Raw genomic sequence first — 21,232 nt, 5'->3', positions numbered from 1 at the left:
AAACCATTATTTTTTTGTCATGTTTTTACAGCAAAGTTGAACATTGTTTCTCTCCCTCTCAGGGGAGCAATATGTGTCTGTCTCCTCTGTGAAGCCAGTCCTCCACCTCTTCGAATCACTGATGGAAGTGAAGGAAGACGACCCTGCACTCGCTCGCTCGATTAAAACAACCATCCTCCAGTACCTTCAGGAGAAGTACAGCGATCCAAAGACACAGGCGCTGCTCGACATAGCTACGAGTCTGGATCCAAGGTTCAAACTGGACTATGTCAGCGAGGACAACAAAATCACTGTCAAGACCAGACTGAAGGATGAGATGACTAGCATCGTTACTATGGTAACTGTTTATATTAAATTGTTTAAATTAATTGGGAAAATTGATTTAGTTTATCAACCTTAGTATTTAACTGCTGAGATATTACTTACGTTATCAAGTGTAGAATATTAAGGTTAACCTTTTTATTAAATTCTATTTTCCCTTTTCAAGGAGAATCTCAGCCTCACTCCCACCACAGCTTCCTCCAGTGCCACGCCCCCCCCCTGGTGGGAAGAAGAGAAAGACTTTAGGCAGCTATTTTAAAGTAGCAAGGGGGAACGAGGCAGCTGCAGCTGGACCTGAAGTCGAGCAAGTTGTCGACATGGAACTAGGCGCCTATCTACTCTCCAGAAATATCGACAGCGAAGATGACCCCTTAACATGGTGGAACAACAACAAGGGACAATACCCAAGTTTGTCCAAACTGGCCAGGAAATACTTATGTATTACTGCGACCAGTACCCCTTCAGAAAGGGCTTTCAGTACAGGGGGGAACATTGTAACCTGCCAGCGTTCCTCCCTGAAGCCTCAGAATGTCGACATGTTGGTGTTCTTAGCCAAGAATCTTAAAGTGCAGTAGCTTTATGTTCTGTTCTGTTTTTATATTCAGCACTGACTGCAGTATTTAAGTTAATCCTTTTGATTCAGTGACATTACTACTCAGTGGAGTCTAGCACTTTGTTTAAGTTTATGTTTTTTTCAGTACAAGAACCTTTAAGTGCAGTAGTTGAACTGGGTGCTAGCCGGCTAGGCTTATTCTAAAGCTGTGACTTTTCTTTTTATATTCAGCACTGTGGTGAGGTATTTTGAGTAACTTAAGTGCATTCCTCCCTGTAACAAACAGGTTGATGTTGTTGTACAGTAGTTGGGTGTCCAGTGTCCACTGTGGACAGATGATACTACTGCAAAGCTTAAATTTTGTGAATATAATGCTGCAAAAAATCAATTTTTTATGTTCAGCACTCAGGCAGCAGCAATATCTTTATTTTATTTTAGTTACTGTATGTTTTGTTTCCAGAGAGACTTTGAGTTTAAGTCAAGCACTTTGTTTAAAGCCACAGTAGTTGGCTCCAGGTACATTTTGAATGTAGTAATGTTTGTTCAGTATTCAGCAACTACAGTACAGACCAAAGTTATATTTTTGTTACAAGAGAGACAAATGTTGTCTGTTTAAATTCATTGTACTCAGGTGATGTCTAAGAGTAAGAGTGCAATAAATATTTTCATTGAAACGATGAGAATCGTGTGAGAATCGTGATCTCAATTCTTATGGAGGAAAATCGTGATTCTCATTTTAGCAAAAATCGTGCAGCCCTACATGGTACGCACCTGGACCGCTAGGCCAGCGGGTGCCCCTACTGTGCTTGGGTTTACAAACTGTTAATAAAGTATTACCTTATCATTATTCTAGTCAGTGAGGGTTACCATGATGTCAACCTTATTCACACTCTTCAAATAAAGTCTCACCACAGAATTCATGTTATAATCACATAATAAATAATAAACACAACTAATAGATCCTTATCAGACAACCTCACACTGAGGTTGTCTGCATAGATCTATAGAACCAGTATGTATAGAACCAGTATGTATAGATCTATAGAACCAGTATGTATAGATATATAGAACCAGTATGTATAGATCTATAGAACCAGTATGTATAGATCTATAGAACCAGTATGTATATACTGCACTCACGTGTAAATGCATCCCACAAACAAATACTTGGTTTATACAAATAATGGTTGTTAATGAATCTGACCTTAGAATCTGCAGTATACAATGTGGACTCTTCAGTCCAGCAGAGAGAGACTCCATGAATGAATCCTCCAGTCTGATCCCACTGAGGTCCAGTTCTGTTAGATGTGAAGGATTAGAGCTTAGAGCTGAAGACACAACTTCCCAGTCTGTCTGTCTGAGGACACCACAGCCAGCAAGTCTGTAAAGATGACATGTAAAATCAGAGATGATCAAACAGATTAATGCACATTCACTGTCAATGAAGTTAACTAAGATAACTTCTATCTAGTTAGACATGTCGCACATATTGTAAGGTAGAGCGCCACCATGTGGCCAGTGACCCTATTCTTGGCAGATCTACAAACTCAAACACAGCACATTGTGAGCTAACATTAACATAATAAACAACAACATATATTGAACAAAATTATATAAATACAGGCTGTGCACCTTCATGCTCCCCAGAGGATGACCCATAGACACATAAAGGTAGACGCCTCCTTCGCCTCTGAAGCGTTCGTATCTCGGGCGCGCTTCCTTGTCCCGCTGGGCTATCCCATATAAGGCTTGGGCAAGCTGGAAACTTCCGTGTGCGTCACAGAAGGGGGCGTTCGGTAGGCCAATCAGAGGCAGGTGGGGCGGGTCTTTTCTTAAGAGGCAGCCGCGCAGCAACTAGTCAGTTAGACGCGCTGTGATTGGCCAGTAGTTAACGCGATGCGATTGATCAATAGTCAAACAGCCCTGCGGAAGAGCCTTGTATTGAGATACCAGTCGCTACAATGAACTGCAGAGGCCAATGAGGTATCTAGGTTTCTATATCTATGGGATGACCCCTACTGATTTTAGTGACTGAATAGTCTTTCCTCTAGCGCCACCATTAGGTCAAAATGTTCACTGTCACACCACATGTCTGAATGTACTGGTCAGATTGTCATTAAACTTGTTGATCACATTCATTCTCCCCACAGGATTAAACCTACTGCTTTTACTGACCCCATGACCTCTACTCTAGCGCCACCTTTAGACCAAAATGTTCACTTTCACACATGATGTGTGAACATTTAATGTGAGGATTGTCATGAAACTTATGGAGCACATTGATGCTCCCTGGAGAATGAACTCTACTGATTAAGTGACCCCGCAACCTTTCATCTAGCGCCACCCTTTGGCCAAAAAGCACTAGATAGTATTTTGTTTCAAATATTAGTTCTTTATCATAAGTCAAATTAAAGCTGTTGATGTTGGTTACAATACAGTGAATATACAATATAAAACCTGGCACTAAAACATAATATTTATTTGTATTTATTCTTCCATTTCAGAGAGCTGGGTTATAAAGCCTGATTTATAATTGGTTGCAGGGCAGTAATGAGCAACTCACAACTGTGAGCTTGTAAATCGGCTTCCTGACATGTTTCTTATTTTACTATATTTAAAGGGGCTACACCATGAATTTCATTTTTTTTTAGGTTTTTAGTATTTTTTGGGCTCCCCAGTGTCTCTTGTACCCAAAAAAATATTTTCTCTTAACATTGAGTCATTCATGCTCATTTCATGGATTTCCTGAATGGGCGTGTCTGAACAGGCCATTTCAGAATGGCAGGGCAAGTGATGTCACTTGCCCTGATTTTGCATTGATGATGGCCAGACAGAATTGCTCAGTAGCTCCCCCCTGCCCAATAGGACGTTTTGGTATTGCAGCTGAAAAAGCTTGGAATGACAGACAGTCAGATTGTGAGAAAAAATATCTGGATGTTTTTTAGGCTTACAACCTGTTTAAAACGTATTAGGGGGCAATATTTATATATAATATATTTTTTTTAATTCATGGTGTAACCCCTTTAACTTTTTAGCAGAACTAACTGCTGAGACTGCTGGTGTAACTAGCAGGGCTTTTAGACTCTTAGTCTTGTTTTTTTACTGGTCTTTATTTATACATAAACAAACAAACCAACAGTCACTATTTGAGACCCAGACAGGATTTGAAACGTAGTTATTACTGGATCTTTTACATTAGTGGTTTTCAAACATTTTCATGTCAAGAAAATGTATTTAGCCTCAGACCCATCTGAACATATGTTGTACCAGGGACCTAGCCTGGGATCCAGCCTGATTCGCTACGTTCGGCGGACTTTTTTTCTATCTCTCCGCTTATCAGTCTGGAATGCCTCCTATCTTCAAGGGAGGCGGGACATGACAAACGTTTCGAATCGTGCCGTGGCTTCTGATTGGTCTGTGGTGCGGGGCGGGACAAAAAAAACAGTGTGATCGTTGTGATTCGTCATTCGTTTGAACAACATCCAATCAGCAACGACGTTGCCTAACGTAACATATGTAGTTCCAGTTAGGGGTGTCACGATTCACTTACCTCACGATTCGATTCAAAATCGATTCCTAGGGTGCCGATTCGATTAAAATTGCGATTCTGCGATTAATTGATATTCGATTCGATTCTGCGATTTATTGCGATTTTCTAGGGTGCCGATTCGATTAAAATTGCGATTCTGCGATTTATTGCGATTTTCTAGGGTGCCGATTCGATTAAAATTGCGATTCTGCGATTAACTGATATTCGATTCTGCGATTTATTGCGATTTAAAAAAAAAAATATATATATATATATATATATATATATATATATTTAAAAAAAAAAAAAAAAATCGATTTTAATATTTTGAATCGATTTTTAAAATCGTGGCATTAAGAATCGCGATTTATTCATGAATCGATTTTTTTTGACAGGCCTAGTTCCAGTGTAGTTCATTGAGTCATTGGGGTGCATTCCAGACTGATAAGCGGAGAGAGAGAAAAAAGGGACCAGGGACCCCCATGAGACAAGATAATGTGTTGTTAAAAATCTAAGTTATTGTCTCCGCCAGGAGACTATGTTTTCACTTTCCGCCCCCCCCCCCCCCCCTCGGCCAAGCTAACATTGGTCAAGCCTCACGTGACACGTGACAATACGTTGAAAGAGTGTGCTCTGATTGGCTAGTGAGACGCATGTGACGTATAGCGGCCTATAAATAGATGTGTCACTTTGAAAGAGTCTTGGTCTCTTTCAAAGTGAGGTAAGACAGGAATAATCACGAAATGGCTGAGAAATGGCGGAGCAATACATTATGTAGACACACTGGCATACCCCGAGAACAACTTATGGGCTAACAACTTATTACTGGATGCCATACCCCGAGAACTGCAGGATTTGCACCCGTTAGAGGAAAGGTTGGTAAGTCAAATCCACAGTAATGCAGTCAATGTGCCATCTGACGTACACACTATCATCAAAGTTCCAATCTTGGAATAAATTCCAATATTTGCTGGCGGAGACTTGTGCTCCGAGGAGCACATTTTCTAGTTCAACATGTTTCTCAATTATTATTAAAGTAATAAAAGAAAAAAGCCGATCCACAAGCTCACAACGTGTTGCAACACATTATGAGCTTGTAGATCGGCTATTTTTAATATCTGAAGTATAAAATTAAGGAATTATTAAACCATTCCTCATTTAGCTGGGGACCCCCTGGAACTCCTCAAGGACCCAAAGTAGTGTCCCGGGACCCCACTTTGAGAACCAATGCTTTATGTTAACCATCATTTCTAGTTATAAAATGTATAATAATAATAATAATAATAATAATAAGGGTAATAATAATAATAACAATAATAATAACTAGAAAAAGTGCTCCTCGGAGCACAACTCTCCGCCAGAAGACTTGTGTTGGTTCGAAGGTCGCGAAGGTCGCTATCCCTCTTGTATATGTAAGTGTCCTATCCATCCTGTCTGGGTAAGTGTCCTCTTCCGTCCTGTCTGTGTAAGTGTCCTATCCCTCCTGTCTGTGTAGCCAAGCACTGCTCAGCTATGTAAGTGTCATATCCCTCCTGTCTATATAAGTGTCCTATCTGTCCTATCTGTCCAATAAGACAGATAGGAACAATTGGACCGCGACTACTTGACTACTTCCGGTTCGAAGTCTGGGAGTGAGCTAGTGGCCGGATTTTCGGTATTGGAATCTGGCTTATCACTCTTTAAAAGTGACACATGTATTTATAGGTCGCTATCCCTCTTGTATATGTATAAGTGTCCTATCCAACCTGTCTGGGTAAGTGTCCTCTTCCGTTCTGTCTGTGTAAGTGTCCTATCCCTCCTGTCTGTATAAGTGTCCTATCCGTCCTGTCTATGTAAGTGTCCTATCCGTCCTGTCTGTGTAAGTGTCCGATCCGTCTTGTCTGTATAAGTGTCCTATCCGTCCTGTCTGTATAAGTGTCCTATCCGTCCTGTCTGTATAAGTGTCCTATCCGTCCTGTCTGTATAAGTGTCCTATCCGTCCTGTCTGTACACTGTCCGTCCTGTCTGTGTAAGTGTCATATCCCTCCTGTCTATATAAATGTCCTATCTGTCCTATCTGCCAATTATGTATCAGCCATGCAGCCATTTCATGGTTCCTGTCTTACCTCACTTTGACAGTGGCGGAGACACTGTCAAAGTGATGCCATGTATATATAGGCCGCTATGCGTCACTAGCCAATCAGATCACAGTATTTCACGTGTCACGTGAGGCTTGACCAATCGGTGTGTCATGTTTAGAAAGTGAAAACGCAGTGAAAACAATACTCTCCTGGCGGAGAGTAATAATAATAATAAGGGTAATAATAATAATAATAACTAGAAAAAGTGCTCCTCGGAGCACAACTCTCCGCCAGAAGACTTGTGTTGGTTCGAAGGTCGCGAAGGTCGCTATCCCTCTTGTATATGTAAGTGTCCTATCCATCCTGTCTGGGTAAGTGTCCTCTTCCGTTCATTCTGTGTAAGTGTCCTATCCCTCCTGTCCTATCCGTCCTGTCTATGTAAGTGTCATATCCCTCCTGTCTATATAAGTGTCCTATCTGTCCAATAAGACAGATAGGAACAATTGGACCGCGACTACTTGACTACTTCCGGTTCGAAGGTCTGGGAGTGAGCTAGTGGCCGGATTTTCGGTATTGGAATCTGGCTTATCACAGTGACACATGTATTTATAGGTCGCTATCCCTCTTGTATATGTAAGTGTCCTATCCAACCTGTCTGGGTAAGTGTCCTCTTCCGTTCTGTCTGTGTGAGTGTCCTATCCCTCCTGTCTGTATAAGTGTCCTATGTCATATCCCTCCTGTCTATATAAATGTCCTATCTGTCCTATCTGCCAATTATGTATCAGCCATGCAGCCATTTCATGGTTCCCGTCTTACCTCACTCTGACAGTGGCGGAGACACTGTCAGAGTGATGCCATGTATATATAGGCCCGGTGGCGTCACTAGCCAATCAGATCACAGTATTTCACGTGTCACGTGAGGCTTGACCAATCGGTGTGTCATGTTTAGAAAGTGAAAACGCAGTGATAACAATACTCTCCTGGCGGAGAGTAATAATAACAGTTATAGTGTAGTGATGTGAAGGTAGATTGACTTGACGTTTTCTATTCACATGAATACTAACCGAGCCTTTCTGCTGTTCCTCACAGCTGGGATCAGTCTCCCTCGCCCCTCATCTGATGTGTTGTATGTGTCCAGGTAGAACTCATCCAGAACCTCCTCTGACATCTGCAGCATGAAGGCCAGAGCTGAACACTGTGTTGGAGACAGTTCTGTCTTTGATTTGTCCTCTGACTTCAGGTACAGTTGAATATCCTGAAATACTGAGTGGTCGTTCATCTCCATCAAACAGTGGAAGATGTTGATAATTCTCTCAGGAGAGTAATCTCTAGTGGTCTTCTCCTTCAGGTTGTTGATGGCTCTTTGAGTGCTCTCTGGGCTGTTCTTTCTCTGACCCAGCAGGCCTCCTAACAGACTCTGGTTGGACTCCAGGGAGAGGCCATGAAGGAAGCGGACAAAGAGGTCCAGGTGGCCATTTTTACTCTCCAGGGCTTTATCCATTGCTCTGTACAGGAAGTCATCCAATGATCTGACACTGCCTCCCAGGAATGTCTTCAGTACCTTCATGTTCTTCTGTGTGAAACAGTGGAACAGGTAGACTGCAGCCAGAAACTCCTGGATGCTCAGATGAACAAAGCTGAAGACCGTTCTCTGGAAACTCACGCTCTCTCTCTTGAAGATCTCTGTGCACACTCCTGAGTACAGCGAGGCTTCTTTCACATCAAGACCACACTCTTCCAGGTCTTCTTGGTAAAACATGAGGCTACCTTTCTGCAGATGTTCAAACGCCAGCCTGCCCAGCTTCAGAAGAACCTCCCTGTCAGTCTCCATGAGCTGCTGTTGATTCACCTCATGGGTCTCATCATACTTCAGCTTCCTCTTTGTCTGAACCATCAGGAAGTAGCTGTACATCTGAGTCAGGGTCTTGGGCAGCTGTCCTGTCTCGTCTGTCTTCAACATGTCCTCCAGAACGGTAGCAGTGATAGAACAGAAGACTGGGATGTGACACATGATGTGGATGCTCTTTGATGTCTTCATGTGTGAGATGATTCTGCTGGCCAGCTTCTCATCCCTGAATCTCTTCATGAAGAACTCCTCCTTCTGGGGGTCTGTGAACCCTCGTACTTCTGTCACCATGTCAACACATTCAGGAGGGATCTGATTGGCTGCTGCAGGTCTGGTGGTTATCCAGAGGAGAGCTGAGGGGAGCAGATTCCGCTCGATGAGGTTTGTCAACAACACGTCCACTGATGATGTCACTGTGACATCACAAACAATGTCATTGTTGTGGAATTGCAATGAAAACCTGCTTTCATCCAGACCATCAAAGATGAAGCCAACTTTCCAGACAGCGAGCTGCTCTGCTGTGACCTTCTTTAATGTTGGATGGAAAACATGGATCAGTGTGAGAAGACTGTGCTGCTCATCTCTGACCAAGTTCAGCTCCCGGAATGAAAAGGGAACCAGGAGAATGACATCTTGATTTTCCAAACCCTTTGCCCAGTCCAGAGTGAACTTACGCACAGAGAATGTTTTTCCAATGCCAGCGATGCCTTTGGTCAGAACTCTTCTGTTGGGTTTGTCTCTGCCAAGGAGGAGGGGTTTAAAGATGTCACAGCAGTTGATTGGTTTGTCATGGAGGGTCTTCATCTTGGAAGCTGTCTCAAGCTGCCAGACCTCATGTTGGTTATTAACCCCTTCACTCTCTCCCACTGTGACGTAGAGCTCTGTGTAGATGCTGCTGAGGGAGGGCACTTCAGTGACGTATGTCACACGATCAAGTCTGTTCAAACTGATCTTATAATCCTTTAACTCCTCCTGCAGACTGACATCTGCTATGAGAAGAGAATGAAGACATTTTAAAAATTCAGCTTCATTCATAAATTTACATCCTTACAGCTATGTATGCACATTATTAATTCAATGCCCTCCAGACTATGTCTTCTGCCATTTATGCATCTCAGTAAAAATGTTAAAGTCTTACTTTGTTCACTTCTGGTTTGACTGGATGTCTTCAGTCCAGGTGTGATCAGAGAAGTCCTCTCTCTGTGGAGAAGGAGATATGACTATTATGACTATCTAATACCCTTATATGACTATGTAATACACTTATATGACTATGTAATACACTTATATGACTATCATGACTATGTAATACACTTATATGACTATGTAATATACTTATATGACTATCATGACTATGTAATATACTTATATGACTATCATGCCTATGTAATACACTTATATGACTATGTAATACACTTATATGACTAAGTAATACACTTATATGACTATGTAATACACTTATATGACTATCATGACTATGTAATACACTTATACGACTTGTGTCTATGTGTGTGTGTTCATCAGACATGTTGTGACATACATACATATACTGATGTGTGTGTAACACTGTGAGTGTGTATGTGGTGTGTGTAGATGTGTGTAACACTGTGAGTGTGTATGTGTGTTGCCATGACATGTACTCTATCATTCATTCAACAGAGACACAGACCCAGCAACACATCAGTTCCCATGCCCTCCTTTGTTCTGGCTACAAAGCCTTTTCTTTAAGTTAGTTTGTTAACCTTAGTTTGGCCTGGAGATGGCCGGCAGTTCCCTGTTTTCGTTTAGTTCTTAGTTTAGTATTGCTATTTTGTTAGGTAGGGAGGGGGGAGCAGCTTCGGCGTCCCTATAGGGGGTGGCCTGGTCCCCCCTCCATTCTATTTAGTTTTGCCGGCATCTCCAGGCCTCCTTTTGGTTCATTCATTCATTTGGTAAAGTATTCCTCATATTGTTTGTTCTTATTTCCATTGTGGGAGTTAAATAAAATGATTTAAATCTTTGCTAATTGTTTGGTGTCCAATTTATGTTGGGGTCTCCACTTCGAGCCATTGGTTTATTGTAGTACTGTGTGGAGACCGTAACAATGTGGTGTGTGTAGATGTGTGTAACACTGTGCGTGTGTGTGTGTGGGTTGTGTAGACGTGTGTGTAACACTGTGAGTGTGTATGTGGTGTGTGTAGATGTGTGTAACAATGTGAGTGTGTATGTGGTGTGTGTAGATGTGTGTAACACTGTGAGTGTGTATGTGGTGTGTGTAGATGTGTGTAACACTGTGAGTGTGTGTGTGGGTTGTGTAGATGTGTGTAACACTGTGAGTGTGTATGTGGTGTCTGTAGATGTGTGTAACACTGTGAGTGTGTATGTGGGTTGTGTAGATGTGTGTAACACAGTGAGTGTGTATGTGGGTTGTGTAGATGTGTGTAACACTGTGAGTGTGTATGTGGGTTGTGTAGATGTGTGTAACCGGGTAGGAAGGGGTTAATGTAGGATGAATGTATTGTTATAGAAACATGTTTTATAAATGAATGGTTGGTGAATGAGGCTCAGTGATCTTACCTTGAGTCTGGTGGTTTGTCTTCATTGCTGGTTCCCTCCTCCACTCTGTCCCCAGAGACACTCATCTTCTGGACTTTAACACATCTATGATGCACAGAGAACACAAAGAAGACACACTTACAAGCTGTACTCAGTAGTGATGCACGGGCCGAACCGTTACCCGCAGGTCCCGCGGGTCAACCTGTGGGGCGGGCGGACGAGTCGACATTTCAGAGGCAAATTATGCGGGCTGCGGGTGTAGCGGGTCGACACCACTCTCACACGCAAAAAAATAAAAAACTAGAAAAAGTGCTCCTCGGAGCACAGGTCTCCGCCAGGTCAGGTAGGTTATTGTGGCCTCCTGGTGGCGCTATAACAGGCCAATGTGGAAAGGGTGCCATTTCTTCTTAGGCCTTTCACGGCAATCGGACACTGCATTCATGATTTGAGGCATTTTGTTCAAAAAAAGTGTTTTGCTAAATTAGACCTGCTGGTGGCGCTATAAGAGGCCAATGTTAAAAGGGTGGCATTTGCTGCATGCGTGCAAAGTTTGACCGCAATCGGATGCTGCGTTCATGATTTGCGGCATGATTTTGTTCAAAACAAGGCACTACTGCGGGGGGCACGGTGGCGCAGTCGCCTCACAGCAAGAAGGTCCTGGGTTCGATTCCCGCCGGGGACACTGTGGGCGCTGGGGGCGTGTCTTCTCCTCCGCGTCATCAGCGCCCATAGTAGTAATAGTAATCCTGGTCACTATACCGCCTCCCTCATGACAGCCGGTGCGCCTGATGGAGGGGAAAGGAACTGGTTGGAATAACGTGTTCCTTCCACGCGCTACGTCCTACCAGGGAAACTCCCCCCTGTCAGGTGACAAGGTGGTCCGTTGGCTCTCATGCACTAAGGAAGCATGAGCTCGGCCCTGGCCTCCCTAGGCTGTGGGGGACTGGCATAGTGCTGGCATAGTGCTGGTGTAGGGCTGGTGTAGCGCCCAGGATCACTTAGGAAATTGGCACCGGGTGAAAAAAAATGAGTTACAAAAATCGCGGGATAAAAATTAGAAATAACAAAACAAAAAAACAAGCCACTACTGCAAACTTTAGGTACAAACAGGAATCGGCCTGTTATAGCGCCACCATGAGGCTGATTTGAAGGTTTTCAAGTGACATTTCTTCCTCGGCATAGTGGAAATATGCGTGGAAATTTTAAAGGTAATTTCATGCTGTAATTGCATGCTGTGTTGAAAAAGAACAGATTTACAAGCTATCAACACTGTGCGATGGTACAGGATGTAAGCTTGTAGATCTGTCCTTTTTAACTCTTTGAACGCTATCGACGCGTTTTCGAGTCAATTGCTACTTAATCCATCCACACCGTCGACGCGTTAGACGTGTTAGGGGCGAAATACAAGCATTTTTGCCGGATATGGTGGCTGCAGCCTGGTTGAGCTGGTGAAAACAACTTCACATCGCTGCTCTGAAAACTTAACCCTTTGGGAGCTGGTACATGTGTCGTGTTTGTTTATAAACACAGCCAGACGATGGATTATAATGGATATAAAACTTCTGTGACCGGTTAAAAAGGTTATAAAACACAAACATTGCTGGCACTGGGTGAGTATATTATGAAAATACTCTGGTAGTATTCAGCTGCGGTCTGTCTGTGTGAAGTATTCAACTGACCTCTAAAATCAAATTTATGTTACACCGAAAATAGCTGATCTACAAGCTCACAAACACGTCGCGGACGTGACAAGTTGTGAGCTTGTAGATCGGCTATTTATGGTGTAATATAAATGGTTTGTTTTATTGGAGAAACCCAACCTACATTTTTCACAGTGCATGTACTCGTCATACATCCTTGTGACAATACATCTCTTGATTCTTCATATTTATTGTTCCAATATGGAACAATAAAACATTAAAGGTTCTATGACATTCATTTTCACTTTTTTATTTTTTATGTTTTTTGGGGGGTTTTATGACCTCAATTATACCCAAAAAATCAGAACTTTGAACATTCAGTGGATTTTCTGTGGTCTGGGGTTTTCTGAATAATTAGGCTGAAAAGTAATCTGGTTTTGTAACTGGACGACAGAGGCAATTCTGCAAATAGACCCCATGGCCAGTCATTTGGGTTCAATATAATTAGGAAATAAAGGCTATATGTTATTTTAGTCCGGACTTGTCCTTTGATAACATGAACCAACATTAATTCAAGTTTACAATGATCTTACTTTGAGTGTGAAGGTCCAGGTTCATCACTGACGTCTGAAGGGAGTCCAGTAGAAGAGAGAGAGTAGATGCCACTTGTTGTTGTGCTGCTGCTTTGAGCTGGAGAGACTGGTCTCTGACTCTGGTCAACTCTGTTACCATAACAATCACACAACACTGTTTCTGTCATCTCTGTTATCATCACAATCACACAACACTGTTTCTGTCATCTCTGTTATCATCACAAAACACAACACTGGTTCACACAGTACATTCCTGATTAAAACTCCATGAACTAACATTAATTCAAGTTTACTGTTACTTACTTTGTCTGGGAGTCTGGTTCATTGCTGTGTTCTGGAGACTCTGGTGTCTGTCTCTGGTCTGCTCTTCTGGAATCATAACAATCACACAAACATGGGCCTCATTCACTAATACCTTCATATGTTTTCTTCTTAAAAGTGAATTCCTAAGAGAAATCGAGTCAGATTCATGAAACATTCTTAAAAGCAGAATTATAACCATGTTCTTATGATGATGAATCCTAATCCTCGTAACTTGAAGGGGTGTGCCAGTTAATCCTAATTATCATAGGTAGACGCCTCACCTATCCTAATTAGCATCCTAATTACCATAGGGAGCCGCCCCACCAGTCACACCTGTGTGTGATCACAGGAAATCACACACAGAAATAAAGTTTAGAGAATGAAGTAAAGAATACCTAAACTAAAGTCTAAAGATGGTGGAACACCAGACTCCAAACATTAAAAAAAAAGTATCAATAGTTCTGTGGAGGTACTTCTGAAGTGAACAGCAAATTAGTTAATTTAATTAATGAATGTATCTTATTATTTATCTCACATTAATCAACATATCACCACTAGACATCAATGTAAATCTGCTGAAATTAGCACAATTGCTAAATGTTATCCATATTTCCTGTTCAGGAGTAGCGTTAGTAGTGGATATAAAACATTGTATTACTGAAAGCTGGTGGGTGGATATGGAGGGTCTTTAAGGTATGTAATGGGTGGAAATAGGGGTGTGGTGGGTGATAAGGTGGTGTGAGGGGGTGTAGGGGGCTGTGTGGGGGGTATGGGATGGGTATAGGGGGGCTTTCAGGTAGGAAAGGGACGGGGAAATGGGGGTGTTGTGGCTGCCGTGGATATGGGGTGGGGGTGTGGGGGTGATGAGGGTGGGTAGGGTGGGGGCTTCTGGGGTGGGTATGGGGCTTGGGCTTCAACTCAACCGGTTCTGTTCGGGTTGGACAGTCATTTTCAGAACCGTTGAAAACTCTAAAGCAGTTCATATTCATTTTCATGTCAAGGACCCCCAAATCTCTGCAAACTAAAGCTCTTCACGGCCTCCCCGATTCTGAAAATACCCGACAGGACCCGAGAACCGCACTGGTCATACCCGAGTGGATCCGAGAAGACCTGTAGTGAGTGTGTGTGTGTGTGTGTGTGTGTGTGTGTGTGTGTGTGTGTGTGTGTGTGTGTGTGTGTGTGTGTGTGTGTGCACTGATCAGGAGAGAAACACAATGAAGTGCTGTTTAACTTGTGTGTGAAGTTTTAGACAGACCTAGGATCAGGTTTAGTGCAGCAGTGACATGAAGGCTGTGCATCGTATGTGATGTTTTAGGCTGGTTTAAGATCAGATTACTGCAGCTAAAAAAAAAAAAGAAAACCTTTTGTCACACATTAAATTAATACCTCTGTGCATATTCAGGGCCCGAGCACTGCCCAGTAGTGCAAAGCCCTATTGAAAGCCCTATCTCGGAAATAATCGGTTTCAGAACAAATTTCACCAGTCCAATTAGGGTCTGTGTCGTTAAAAAAAGAAAACGGCTCGGAATCGGATTAAATTGTCACGGGTCCATCCGGGTTTGGTTTTGTTATTTGGAAAAAATCTCGGAAAAGGATCAGATTTCACATTTCTATTTTGGTTCCGGTCCGTTTTTTTAGACCCGTGAAGAGCTCTACTGCAGACCTCATCTGAAAATGTGTCTGCCAGGGACTCGCATAAGAGATTGTATGTTTCGCAATTTTTCAAGATTAATCAAAATGTATGGAAAGTAGCCGCTCTACAAGCTCAAAACGGGCAGTAATTTGAAGCATTGTGATCTTGTAGATCAGCTATCCCAGACGAAGTATAAAATAGGGTTAAAGTGGGTAAACTGTTCCTTATTTTGCTGCGGACCCCTGGAACTCCCCAAGGACCCCTGGGGGTCCCCAAAGATATGATAAAAATATGATTGTAACTTAAATCCTATATCATACAATTGTAGAATTGAAGAAAATAAAAAGTTATTTTGCACAAACATATCAGAACTCAAATGTGCCTTAGAGTGCTCTGTAGTGTGTGTAGATTCTGTTCTTACCCTAGAACACATCCCAGATTAAAAAACATTGGTTTATGCCAAAATCTTCTTGAAAAAAGCGTAATAAGTGGGTCCTATAAGAACAAACGGTTGGTGAATGAGGCCCAATATTAGGCAGGAAAAAAGAACAGAACCGGTTCAACCCTGGTGGAAAAGAGGCCACTGTGTTCTACAGGATAATCCTTCAATATTGCTTAAATCATCACCAATAGAAAATTATTTTATGTTGCTTAAATCATCACCAGTAGAACATTCTTTAATGTTGCTTAATTTATCACCAGTAGAACATTCTTTAATGTTGCTTAAATCATCACCAGTAGAACAGTCTTTAATGTTGCTTAATTCATCACCAGTAGAACATTCTTTAATGTTGCTTAAATCATCACCAGTAGAACATTCTTTAATGTTGCTTAATTCATCACCAGTAGAACATTCTTTAATGTTGCTTAAATCATCACCAGTAGAACATTCTTTAATGTTGCTTAAATCATCACCAGTAGAACATTCTTTAATGTTGCTTAAATCATCACCAGTAGAACATTCTTTAATGTTGCTTAAATCATCACCAGTAGAACATTCTTTAATGTTGCTTAAATCATCACCAGTAGAACATTCTTTAATGTTGCTTAAATCATCACCAGTAGACTTGTTTGAAATAAGAACACAAATCTTGGCAAGACCGTCATCTTCACAGAATGAATCCTCTCTGCCGTTGACAGAGGGAGAGTCAACCAGCGCTCCAAATCTTACTTGTCTTTCTGGAGCGCTGTCTTCAGGTTTTACACAAACAGATCACTATATTTATGAGTTACCCATACTCCCAAACATTTAATGGAAAATTACTGAATGTCAATTGGCGTGCTCTCTCGTTGATTGGAAAAATAATACTCTTTGAACGCTTAATTATAACCTGATACATTTCAAAAATCATGCATAATTTGGAGGGCGGCCGGAAGAACAGCAGCCATTCTTAAGAAGAAATATGTTCTTAGGACCCAATGCTGTTTTCACCAAGATTCTGACATTCATTTTCTTATATATATATTATTATATTTATAGGCATATTTGAGTGCTGATATGGCAGTGGTTCTCAAAGTGTGGTCTAGGGACCCCCAGGGGTCCACAGCAAAACAAGGAACATTTTAACCACGTTCAACCTATTTTATACTTTGTTTGAGATAGCTGATCTACAAGATCACAACGCATCAAATTACTGCCCATTTTGAAATTGTAGATCGGCTACTTTCGGGGGGAAAATGATAAAACTTGAAAAATGTTGCAAAAAAAAAATCACAAATCTTCTTTTATGCAAGTTCCTGTCAGAAAATATTTTCAGATGGGGGTCTGCAGCCAAATGCATGGAATTAGGGGGTCCTTGACATGAAAATGTTTGTGCACCACTGCTTTAGTGTTTTCTACGGTTCTGAAAGATACAATCCAACCCTAATAGACCTGGTTGAGTTGAAGCCCACATGTTTTATAAATGAATGGTTGGTGAATGAGGCTCAGTGATCTTACCTTGAGTCTGGTGGTTTGTCTTCATTGCTGGTTCCCTCCTCCACTCTGTCCCCAGAGACACTCATCTTCTGGACTTTAACACATCTATGATGCACAGAGAACACAAAGAAGACACACTTACAAGCTGTACTCAGGCTGTTAGAACATCCTAACCCGTTAGCTGACTATAAATATATGTGCATTTTAATTCATTTACTTCATACCAACCTATATGAACCTTGTGGTTCCAAGATGAACCACAGTGTGTTCAGGTTTCTCTACAGGATCCTAAACTGTTTACATGTATCATCATTATTAACATAGGTCTGTGCCTGGACCCAATTATTGATAATAAAACAGGGACCTGAACTCATGCGGGTCATGGATATACAAGTAGCACAGTGACTGTCTGTCAATGGATGAAGTGGTGAAAGTTGGTGATACATTAAGGTTGAATGAGATGTAAAGCCAAAAACATATATTAATGTGTTTAAACGATGCGACAGAGTCTTGCAAGCAGTTCACTCACGGCCACTTGATTCAGTTATTCTTTAGCGCAACACCTCTGCATAGAGATCTATTATTTAGTTAAAACTATAAAAACAGGAACATATTGCATCAGTGATAAAGTGGAAAGAAGGGCAGAGCTTAACATAACAAGGTGTAATGATCAGTTGGGTCCATGTATCTTCAAACATGCATGTGACGCTAATTATAATATGGACGATTCATTTATCCTTTGGCTGGTAAAATATAATCCTGTCGGTCAAGGTGGAGGCCCAAAACCTTTCTTAGCGTAAACCCTGATCATGACACAATTCACCATATAGGCTACGGCAAATCTTTGCTCACACACTGCCAGTAGACAAATGAAGAACACCCCAACAATCAGCGTCATGGTATGATTTTGGAATCAAATCTATAGATACACATTGGACAGGGAGGACACACTGTTATTAGACTCTATGTCTTGTTTTTTTTCAGTGATTTGATCACTTTAGGAGGATTGACATACTGTGAGTGTGAAGGTCCAGGTTCATCTTTAGTCCAGTCACTCTTCACTGTTGAAGACTCTGGTCTGTTACCCTCCTCCTCTCTCTCCATGTTGATCTTTATTCAACCTGTCAGGGTTAATATAATGAAACAGATCAGAAAACAGTAAATACTGGATCCATGTGCACACACAAACACACACACACACACACACACACACACACACACACACACACACACACACACACACACACACACACACACACACACACACACACACACACACACACACACACACACACACAGCTTGGAGGAAAAACGACTTCCGGTTTGAACCGTGACACTAACCCTACACCGCTGGCTAACGGCTAGGCTAACCACAACAACACAAAGTAAACAAAGCAACACATTTATCATTTAATGTGACACATTTACAGCTTTAAGCTCAATGACATACAGGACAATGTATAGAAATAGAACTATAGAACTCTATGACACCTTCACTTCACTAACTAATGTAACTACATTATAAACACATACTGTATGTTTTCTCATGATGGACATAAACACTAACATTAACCCCTTAACCACACACAGTGTCATGAGACACACACATCATTAAAGGAACTTTGTCTGGTCTTTTCTTCAGATCAGGGATGCATAGACGCCTTATCAGACGACTCACTGATATGAAACAGTATGCACGCGCAGGCCGACACCAAATGAACCCCACCGCTCATAAGATGTAATGTTAAAGTGATCACAGTCTCACATGTAAAAATGCATCCCATCAAACTCTCAGATGCTGTTTTTCTCCCAGTATGGAGGAAGAATGTTTATAGGATGTTTACTGTGATCTCTGCCTCTTGACATATATAATCCTTGGTTTCTGTTGTGTTTAAACAATAATAATAATTCAAAGCAGTTTTCCTCCAAACCCCGCCTCCAGAGTCTGTCATAAGAACAGAGGGAGTGCTCTATGATCACATTATATATATTATAATATTATTAAAAATACATATATATGTCATAAGAACAGAGGGAGCGCTCTATGATCACATTATATATATATTATTATATTATTATAAATACATATATATGTCATCAGAACAGAGGGAGTGCTCTATGATCACATTATATATATTATTATATTATTATAAATACATATAATAATAATAATAATAATAATAATAAACTTTATTTGTATAGCACCTTTCATGACATGAATTGCAGCGCAAAGTGCTTTACAGAGCAAGAATACAAATACAGTTACAACCAATTTAACAATAAAGCAAAAAAAACAAAATAAAAAATAGAATAAGATAAAAGCAAAAGCATAAAACAACATTAAAATAGGCAATACTGTGAGGACTTAAAAATCAACCAATGAATCAGCTAAAGGCAAGAGTGAAGAAATAGGTCTTGAGCTGTGCTTTAAAGCTATCGACAGAGGCTGCCTGTCTTAGGTGTAATGGGAGTTTATTCCACACTGTCGGTCCGTAAAAGCAGAATGCTGCTTCACCGTATTTTTTATATGTCATTGTAGGCACCTCGAGCAGGTCAGCACTTGAAGACCTGAGGGGCCGGTTTGGAACATATCTCTCTAGGCAGTCATAGAGGTAGGAAGGTGCCAGACCATTTAGAGCTTTATAAACTATTAAAAGAATTTTAAAATCAATCCTAAAAACAACCGGGAGCCAGTGTAGTGAAGCTAGAACTGGAGTGATATGTTCTCTCATCCTAGTTTTAGTTAAAATTCTGGCTGCCGCATTTTTAAGTTGTAATCTGTCAGTTGTTTTCTTTGGCAGGCCAGAGTAGAGTGCGTTGCAGTAGTCAAGCCGAGAGAAAACAAAAGCGTGGATCAACGTTTTTGCATCGTCTAACGACAGATAGTCTCTAATTCGCGCAATATTTCTAAGATGAAAGAAAGCAATCTTGGTGACATGATTAATGTGTGTATTAAAATTCAATTCAGAATCGATAATAACCCCCAGGTTCTTTACTGTGGTGTTACTTTCTACAGCTTAGATCTGCTAGGACTCAGCGAAACACGTTGGATACAATCTGGACAACAAAGACTGACGACAGGAGAGCTCTTACTATACTCAGGGCATGAAGAAGAAAAGTCCCCGCACACGGAGGGGGTAGGTCTGCTGTTATCCAAAACAGCTCAGAGGGCATTGATGGGATGGGAACCCCATGGGTCAAGAATGATAACAGCCACCTTCAGAACCAAGAAGAAGAAGACCCAGCTGAACGTGGTGCAGTGCTACGCTCCAACAAATGACAGCGACGACGAGCTTAAGGACAACTTCTACAATAGACTGCAGAGCACCCTGGAACAACTGAAAAGTAAGGACATCAACATCCTCATGGGGGACTTCAATGCGAAGATAGGGGGAGACAACACAGGATACGAAGAAGTGATGGGAAAGCAAGGGTTAGGAGAGATGAGTAAGAACGGAGAGAGGTTCCTGGACACCTGTGCCCTGAACAACCTAGTTATTGGAGGAAGTGTCTTCCCCCACAAGAGGATACACAAGGCAACCTGGATTTCACCGGACGGGGTGACCGAAAACCAGATTGACCACTTCTGCATAAACAGGACATTCAGGAGATCAATGCAGGATGTACGAGCAAGGAGGGGAGCAGATGTGGCATCAGATCACCAACTCGTAGTTGCCACACTAAAGCTGAAGCTGAAGAAACACTGGACCCAAACGACAACATCGAGACAGAAGTTTAACATCTGCCTCTTGAAAGACACAGAGAAAAGGATGGAGTACACACTGACTCTAAAGAACAGATTTGAAGCCTTACAAGAACTGAACAGTGAAGAAGAAGATACACTAGATAGATGGGGAAAGATAAAAGAGGCCATCATAACAACCTGTCAGGAAGTGCTCGGACCAAAGAAGAGCCAGCAGAAGGACTGGATATCACCAGAAACACTACTCAAGGTCCTGGAGAGGAGACAAAAGAAGTCCAAAATGAACAACTGCCGAACACGGGCAACGAAGACAAAAGCCCAGAAGGAATACTCGGAGAGCAATAAACAGGTGAAGAAAAGTGCCAGAAAAGACATGAGGGACTTCATCGACAGCTTGGCCAAAGAAGCGGAGGAGGCAGCAGGGAAAGGAAACATGGCGGACCTGTACAACATCACCAAGAAACTGTCAGGCAAGAGTAGCAAACCAGAGCGCCCAGTGAAAAACAAGGAAGGGAATACAAGCAAAGAACCACAACAACAACAGGAAGGATGGGCAGAGTACTTTGAGGAGCTCCTGAATAGACCGACACCATCAAAC

At 41.7% G+C, this 21,232-nt stretch overlaps 2 protein-coding genes across 3 annotated transcripts in view; one reads left to right on the top strand and one right to left on the bottom strand.

Annotated features, from left to right (window-relative positions):
- Window positions 1-21,232, top strand: part of LOC311058114 (uncharacterized protein) — a gene marked incomplete at its 3' end in the record, with an annotated part of 223,736 nt that overhangs the window by 115,923 nt on the left and 86,581 nt on the right. The window lies entirely within an intron of this gene.
- The window catches only part of LOC311058221 (uncharacterized protein), an 81,303-nt gene that overhangs the window by 46,670 nt on the left and 13,401 nt on the right, over window positions 1-21,232 (bottom strand). The window contains exons 2-9 of one of the 2 annotated variants that reach the window (XM_084075585.1): window positions 17,947-18,052; window positions 16,953-17,036; window positions 13,381-13,446; window positions 13,078-13,206; window positions 10,866-10,949; window positions 9,448-9,509; window positions 7,528-9,298; window positions 2,079-2,255 (exon numbers count right to left, since the gene is read on the bottom strand). In XM_084075585.1, coding sequence (XP_083931711.1) covers window positions 2,079-2,255; window positions 7,528-9,298; window positions 9,448-9,509; window positions 10,866-10,949; window positions 13,078-13,206; window positions 13,381-13,446; window positions 16,953-17,036; window positions 17,947-18,035 — 2,462 coding nt within the window. In that variant the 5' untranslated portion in view covers window positions 18,036-18,052. The remainder of the gene's footprint in view (window positions 1-2,078; window positions 2,256-7,527; window positions 9,299-9,447; window positions 9,510-10,865; window positions 10,950-13,077; window positions 13,207-13,380; window positions 13,447-16,952; window positions 17,037-17,946; window positions 18,053-21,232) is intronic. The other variant, XM_084075586.1, reaches the window with a different exon arrangement.

Source organism: Gymnoscopelus microlampas, assembly GCF_963454915.1.
Source record: "Gymnoscopelus microlampas genome assembly, chromosome: 13".
Taxonomy (NCBI): Eukaryota; Metazoa; Chordata; class Actinopteri; order Myctophiformes; family Myctophidae; genus Gymnoscopelus; species Gymnoscopelus microlampas.
Note: the sequence above shows the minus strand (reverse complement) of the source record. Positions and strands in the feature narration are given on the sequence as shown.